Source organism: Amborella trichopoda, chromosome 3 (assembly GCF_054954075.1).
Source record: "Amborella trichopoda isolate Santa Cruz 75 chromosome 3, AtrichopodaSantaCruz75HAP2 v2.0, whole genome shotgun sequence".
In the NCBI taxonomy this organism is placed as follows: domain Eukaryota; kingdom Viridiplantae; phylum Streptophyta; class Magnoliopsida; order Amborellales; family Amborellaceae; genus Amborella; species Amborella trichopoda.
In genome coordinates, this window is record NC_142338.1 from 53181935 (window position 1) to 53189944 (window position 8010).

Consider the following 8010-nt stretch of genomic DNA (forward strand, 5'->3'; position numbering starts at 1 on the left):
ACCAAATGTTTTGTTGAAGATTTGAGAATGATAGGAAGACGCAGGACGCGGTTGAGGTTTTTTTTTGGAGCAACGGCCCAAAGGAGCTAGGTAGGGACCTAGAGCTAGGACCCACGACTTAGGATAAGACGTGGCAGCCAATGACTACTAAGTTGCCACGTGGGCGCCAAACGTTAATAGCGAGACAAGCCCGTTTGAAAATGGTGCATCGTCTAACGTTCCACATGGACTCTCTAAGGACGACACGACAAGATAAATTTAGAGAGGGAAATATGAGAGGTGGGTTACTTGTTATTAACCATTTAGTAAAGGGCAAGTTACTATGATCCATATGACCATAGAAGAGATATGTAACCATAAGTATCCATCACCGTCGACTTAACTTTTGAGATTCTTTTTACAGAGAGAAAAATGGGCGACACAGAAGCTGTAATGTTTGTTACTGTGTTTTGGTTTTAGATAGAGAAAGAAGGGCGAAATAGAAGCTGTAATGTTCGTTTTTTTATTTTTGGATAAATTATGGAAGGAATATTTCTCCGGTATAAATTATCGTATTGCGATTTCAAAAACGAAAAGAATCACAGGGCAATGATCAAAAGGTTTGTTCTTATTAAAATAAAAATAGAGAGATCAAAGGGGCGAACTTTCCGAGGGAACCCTCCCCAAAAGGAGGCGGTGGTGCTGGTCCAGCGCCCACCTTAACACGAACCAGGTCAGTCCCTTCCATTACAACTCTCTCTCTCTCTTGCCAACGGCACCAAGTCTTTGTTAATTCTCTCTCTCTGTCTCTCAGTCTTCCATTACAACTCTCTCTCTCTTGCCACCAACACCAAGTCTTTGTTAATTCCCTCTCTCTCTCTCTCTCTCTCTCTCTCTAAGACCATCGACGCGCAGTTCATGACAACGATAAAAACCCCTCTTGGTGCCAGCGTTTAGTAGTTGCCAGAAGAAAACCGACTTTTCCTCTCTCTCTAGACTTGAACTCCGGCAGTTCTGTTAACGCCGGCAGTTCTGTTGTTTTCGGGGGCTGATAGTTGGCGTGAGAGCCCCTCCCCCTCCACCTTCTTTCTTCATACAACTGGCAGTTCTGTTCTTCAGGCGCATGGTCGTTTGGAAAAACCCATCTCTTTGGCTTTCTCTCTCTAAATTGCCGTTGCCTATAGCATAGGCTTCGCACTTTTCTGGTATTGGGGGCGCTAAAATTAGGGTTTCTGAGAGGGGATCTCAATTGGGTCCTTTTCAGAACTGAAGATGAAGAAGGCCAAGTTCGCGGATCTAGGGTTACCAATCAAGAGCAAGTTTTTGCAGGCCTTGTTCATTGCTGGCGTTCTCTACCTCTTCTTCATGAGCGTTGAGGTCCCGCTGCTCTTCAATGCCGAGCACTCATCAGAGGGAATTGATGAAATTTCTGACCCTCTCCGTGCCCCCCAACTCCTCCTCTCTCATCCCCTCGACACCACTCTTCGCCAGCGACTCGAAGACAATAAAGTTGCCCCGCTTAGACCAGCAAGAGATAGGATCCTTCAAGCCTCCCTCCAGCCCTCAACTGACAGAAAAATTAGGTCTTTTGGTGTGATTTCTATGCTGCCCCTCGACTCCATGAATCGTTCAAGTGGGGTCTCAGAGCTTCAAAGGTCGGCGAATGATGCTCGTCGAATTGGTAAGAAGGTTTGGAGAGAGGTGGAGAATCACAAGGTTGAGGATTCTAGTGAGAGAAAGGAGATTTCTAGAGAGAGAAAGGAGGAAGAGAGTTGCCCACACTCTATCTCATTGACTGGTTTTGAATTCGAATCCAAGAACAGGAAGGTTTTGCTTCTTCCTTGTGGATTAACACTTGGTTCTCACATTACATTAGTGGGTAGGCCTCATAAGGCTCACGAAGAGAACGACCCCAAAATCTCGACATTGAAGGATGGGTCTAAGTCTTTGATGGTTTCTCAATTCATGTTGGAGTTGCAGGGATTGAAGGCAGTTGATGGTGAGGACCCTCCGAGGATTTTGCACCTCAATCCAAGGTTAAAGGGTGATTGGAGTGGGAAGCCTGTTATTGAGCAGAACACGTGTTATCGAATGCAATGGGGTTCGGCATTAAGATGTGAGGGATGGAAATCAAGAGCCGATGAAGAAACTGGTATGTTTTCTACTCTCTGTCCTTCTACCTGGTTTTCATTTCTTCATGGAGATGGTAATTTGGTTTCTTTTTATTGACTGTGACTGATTACTTAAGCACTACTATGGAGGCATTATTGATTTAAACTTTGGACTTCTCTGTGAAAATTCACTGTTATGATGCCATTCTCAATTAAAAGTGATGGTTTGCTGTTCAATTTCACTATTGTTGTTGTGGAATTCATTAGAGCTTAGGGACCTGTTTTGCAACTAAGAAAGCTCTTTTCCTGGAGAATCTCTAAGAAACTGGAAGCCTGAAGAAAAGGTAGAAGTAGAAAACTCCTGGCTGTAAGTTGAGAACCCTTGTTTGGTAACCTGTTTGTGAAAAAACGGAGAAAGCCGGGCTAGAGCTTGGGCAAGAATAGATTGAGAGGAGAGAGAGAAGGTGAAAAGGGGGTGTGGAGGGTCTTGCACCCCCTCACCTGTATTCCTGAAAAATCGGAAGCGCACCCTTGGGTTGCACTGTAGTTTTCCCCAAAATTGAGGAAAAGCGTCGAAACTTGGAGAAATGTGGTGCTCCACGTTTCCATGCTTTTCCCCATTCCCAAACAAGCGAAAATGTGGCAACTGAGAAAACATGTCGTTTTCTACTTTTTTCTTGGTTACCAAACAGGACTTAGGGTTACTTTGTTTTCCATTGGTGAGGCTTTAAAACCACCTGATGCCAGAGATCCCACATTTTTAGTGGATTTAAATATCTGGTTACCCTTCTTTTTTGGAACGGGACTAGTTTTTTTCCATGGAGGCATTCTCCAGAAAACTAAGTTCTCCACAATTAAGTTGACTATTAAAGGCTGTAAACGATAGCATCTCCGAGTTCAACAGGCCCCTTGCTGCCTCAAAACTGATATGAGCGACCTTGTTATTTAGACCTTCTCTTTGGTGGTTGTGAAGCTAAGTTTAACTAATCGGTGTAGTAATTTGACTGGTTGTTGAGGAGGATTGAGTTTTGTTAGAACAGTGACGGTTTTGTGCTGAAATTGGTTCCTTGATTTTTGTTGAATTGGTGGGGTTGAAATGAAATAAGTATCTTGATTTTTATCAAAATGATGGCATAAAATTGAAATTAGTTTAGCTTGTTCTTGAAATTTACTTGTTGAATGAAGCTTTGTTGGGGGGTACGAGTATTATAAGTGAAAAAAATGGAAAAATCTGTTGAATGTGTAGGTTATATGTTTCACCCTTGGCTGGATTCCATGTAAAATTACAGTCGAGAGTTTACTGTTTGAAGGTTAGAGGTGTTGTATAGTTAGGATGATTACTGTTGGTTATGGGAATGGCCTACCCCATTTCTAGCCTACCTGATCTGATTGAAAAGTTATTTTAATGAAATTTGACTTAAAATAATAGGTAAGTAAATTTTTCTTATAACAACACAGAAAAAATATGAAGGAATCAAGTGAGCTATGGAAATATCAACTGGTCTTCCCTTTTTTTTGTGATATTTTGCACATTGCTTAATGCTGCTTCGTTTGTAACTGTGTGATTGATATTTTAGAGGTTATTTTTTTTTATTTTACCTTGGAGCTCTTCTTGATTATGTTTATTGACAATGAATAGTTGACGTACAAGTAAAATGTGAAAAGTGGATTCGAGATGACGATGACCACTCGGAGGAGTCAAAGACGACTTGGTGGTTAAACCGCTTAATTGGTCGCACAAAGAAAGTTACAATTGACTGGCCCTATCCCTTTGCTGAAGAAAAGCTGTTTGTGCTCACTCTCAGCTCTGGATTGGAAGGTTACCATGTTAATGTAGATGGGAGGCATGTCACTTCTTTCCCATATCGCACTGTGAGTGAATATCTTGATCTCTTCTTCCTTGCAATTCTTGCTGATTGATTTTGATCTAGAAAAAAAGGTATTCTATAGTCCAAGTAGATTATGGAAAACCATACCCCATATGGGTCATGTCAGACCAACTGATTAAGCAATGGACGGTGTTGGATAGAGATGGACTATGGTTTTCATAGTCCATTGGACTGTGATATACTTTTCCTTGTGGTGTTCAAATCATTTTTTCTCCCAAATATAGACCAACTGATGAAGCAATGGACAGTGTTGGATAGAGATGGACTATGGTTTTCATAGTCCATTGGACTGTGATATACTTTTCCTTGTGGTGTCCAAAGCATTTTTTCTCCCAAATATAAAATATCTCTCTCTCTCTCTCTCTCTCTCTCTCTCTCTCTCTCTCTCTCTAATGCATTCTCAACATGTTAATTGGGCAGGGATTTGTCTTGGAGGATGCAACTGGCTTGTCACTGAATGGTGATATTGATGTGCACTCCATCTTTGCTGCTTCTCTTCCTACTACACATCCCAGCTTCTCCCCCCAAAGACATCTTGAAATGTCGAGCAGGTGGCAGGCCCCACTTCTTCCGGAGGGCCCTGTGGATCTCTTCATTGGTATCCTCTCTGCTGGCAACCACTTTGCTGAGCGGATGGCGGTGAGGAAGTCTTGGATGCAATCCCGGGTTATTAGATCATCAAGAGTTGTAGCTCGTTTTTTCGTTGCACTGGTGAGGGGCAGCTTGCTCTTTTTGTTTTTCTCTTTTTTTTTCCCCCTTGCCGAAATATTGTTTTTTTTTTTTTCGACTAGCCGTTCTTTCAAAAAGAAAGAGGAGATCTTTAGCCATGAAGAAGCATTCTTGTTGTGTGTTTGTTTTTCTCATGGTTGCATAGAACCAAATTCTTGTAGCCATATTCGAGAAAGAGAAAGATGCAATATTATCAGCCACATTTTTACTTTTCATCTCATGTTTCATTCTTTTTGACATGTCAGCATGGCAGAAAAGAAGTGAATATTGAGCTCAAGAAGGAAGCAGAGTACTTTGGAGATATCATTATCGTGCCATTCATGGATAGCTATGACCTCGTGGTTTTAAAAACTGTTGCTATCTGTGAATATGGGGTGAGTTAATATATCATCAGTCTTCTCCCTAATGTAAATGCACAGATTTGTTTTCTGGCTCAGAAGAGCCATTCTTATTGCATCTTGTTGATAAAATCTGTGATTTGCATGCAGGTTCGTGCTTTATCTGCAAAGTATATAATGAAATGTGATGATGACACATTTGTGAGGGTCAATTCTGTGATTAAGGAAGTGAAGAAAGTGCCAAGCGATAGAAGCTTGTACATTGGCAACATGAATTACTATCACAAACCCCTCAGAGTTGGAAAATGGGCTGTTACATATGAGGTGTGTACCTAAGTCTCAGCTGTTTGGTGTAACATTTGGCTCTGTTATTCTCTTCAAGCAATTAGCTTTACTCAATAGATTAGACCTCCTCTAACTTGTGGAGTATGCCAGTTAGCTTCTAGCAGTTATTGTCGTGTACAATACTGCCATTTCTCCTTTTGATTTGTCTTTCTTTGGTCGTAAACGTTTTGCTGACAAAACCTAGAAACCCTGCATCAAATTGCTTTTGCCTGTTCCATGTGATACCCTGGGATCCTTCTTTCTGCATTTCTGTGACTGCTGAACCAATCTTCTCTCCCTTACTAGCCTTTCTTTTTCTTATGGGCATTGTATGATCAGTTGTAAAGTTCAATTACTTGCTATGAAATTTGTACAAGAAATTGTTAGTTGCTGCTCATATTTCAATCGGATTGCCTGGCGTTTGTGTTATAGGAATGGCTTGAAGAAGATTACCCACCATATGCAAATGGCCCCGGATATGTTGTATCAGCAGATATTGCAGAATTTATCACGTCAGAATTCGAGAAGCAGACACTGAGGGTAAGTCTCATTGTTCACTGTCAAGAAAAAGAATAATTTAATCAAAGGGTTTATGGGAAAACCATAGTCCATTGGGTGATCTCCATTGGTTGAAGTCATAGACAGTGATGGTGAGAGGAGAAACTATGATTTCGAGGGATGGTGATGATCCTACGGACAGCGGCTTTCCCCATTGTTTCTCTTTGTAAATAGCAGACCATGATGTTGATTCTTGTGATGATGGTGCAGCTCTTTAAGATGGAAGATGTGAGCATGGGGATGTGGGTTGAGCAATTCAATAGTTCAAGACCAGTTGAATACGTTCATGACTTCAAGTACTGTCAATTTGGGTGCATAGATGATTATTTCACTGCCCACTACCAGTCGCCACGGCAGATGTTGTGCATGTGGAATAAGTTGCAGAGTGGCAAAGCTCAATGCTGCAACATGAGATGACCATCCATGATTGCATCGAGTTTTGTAGTTTTAGAAGCCTTTGTAAATTTTCCGGTGATGTAATCTGATCTTTATTGGCATCACTCGATACAACTAGGAGCATTCATATTTATTGCTTCTTGCCGTTCTTCAATGGAAGGAACCAAAGATCACATTTTGCAAGTAAGAAGTCAATGTTGAAACCATGAGCAAGAAACCATTCAAGAAACTTGGAGGAATTACTCGAAGTCGAATTGAAATTCAGATTTGTGATCTTGATAGCAAAAGTTTCAGAAGCTTTTCTTCTGTTTTTTTTTTTTTTTTTTGGGTACCACTTAGTTTGTGGACTGTAAGAGGTATAGGTTTGCCTGGATGGCTTCTTAGTCCATGGCATCCTTGGAAATTGTAGCTCTGCCCCTTTTTTTCATTATGATAAATAGAAGTCAAGTAATTTCCAGTTTACATTGGTGATCTTTGAGGTGTCGTCCTGCTGTCTTCTTTAGTAGGTGGTCCATCCTCTTAAGGTGTTGAACTTGATGGGAATCAGTATGGGAATGCATCAGGCCATGAAATAATGAAGACTGTATGCTATGAGACCATTATTTTGTATACTCACAATTAATTTCAGCCGACGTGAAATCTAATAAATGAAAGTGTCACAACATTCGAAAAATTTTATTTTGGATTTTGTGCAGATCTCTACCTACCTGATTTTAAAATCAATGGTAAATAATGATAGTGACTTAAAATAAAATAATTTTATTGTATATATTCCCAATTCTTCAAGACTTAGTATTTTTGGCCTAGACCATTTACACATACTGTGTGATCCCAAAAGTGTACTTATCATGTAAGACCATGCTTGTAAGCTTGCATTTTGGGCCGTTGGCCTACTTATCCCAAATTCCAACACTATGACACTTGCTTTGCTCAACTACCTCTCGGAAAGGGTCATGGCTTGATGTTGATTCCTCAAGTTTTTCGTTACAACAAACTTGTTCATTCCTTGTGCTTTTAGACATACATTTGAGTGGGTCATAGCTCATTGTTCTATCTACTTGTTTTCGTTAGGATGAGAGGGCACCTTCATAAGTACAAGACAAAATTTCCATTTAATCCTGTAAATAAGAATCCAGCAACATTAGAATCAGTTTGGACTAGGGTACTCAGGGTAGTTAAGGTTTAGAAACATTAGGTACATGAGTTACCTAGGATATATGATTCGTTTGATACCCACATTACGCCTTCTTGATCCTTTTGTTTACGAAATGAGAGAAGAAAACACTCGTATTGTTGTGCAAAACCTAAGAGATGAGAGAAAGCAACAATGAATAGAAACAGCACAACTTAAATAGATCAAAAAATAACTAAAATAGAACAAAAAAGAAAGGAAAAAGTATATATTAAGACTTCACTTTTGGTACACAGAGGTCACGATTCTTTTCCGATATGAAATTAGATGGCTATGAGTGTTTCATTGACGTAGTTCAATATTCATACAATTTTTTTTCGAACTTTTGGACAAACTTTAAGTTGTCAGATTTCACATTTGATGGGTAAAAATTATTGTGACCACGTTAGTGTATAAAAAATAATTTCCAAAAAACCACTAAAACTTTGAAAGGTATTTTTGTTATTATTTATGAATTATTTTTAAATATTTTTATTAAGTGTTTTTATTTTTTT

The 8010-nt window shown here is 39.9% G+C and overlaps 1 protein-coding gene across 2 annotated transcripts; it reads left to right on the forward strand.

Annotated features, from left to right (window-relative positions):
- The first annotated feature begins 569 nt into the window (after positions 1–569).
- On the forward strand, positions 570–6786 carry LOC18429300 (hydroxyproline O-galactosyltransferase GALT5). Of its 2 annotated transcripts, XM_011623241.3 has the most exons (8): positions 570–712; positions 1244–2131; positions 3730–3962; positions 4400–4690; positions 4954–5082; positions 5197–5370; positions 5803–5910; positions 6139–6786. In XM_011623241.3, exons 2-8 carry the CDS (start codon positions 1252–1254, stop codon positions 6343–6345), a joined length of 2022 nt encoding a protein of 673 aa, XP_011621543.1. In that variant the 5' UTR covers positions 570–712; positions 1244–1251; the 3' UTR covers positions 6346–6786. The 2 variants fall into 2 exon arrangements, with proteins under 2 accessions (XP_011621543.1, XP_088717423.1); XM_088861297.1 differs by lacking the exon at positions 570–712 and having other exon boundaries at positions 922–2131.
- Positions 6787–8010: the final 1224 nt, after the last annotated feature.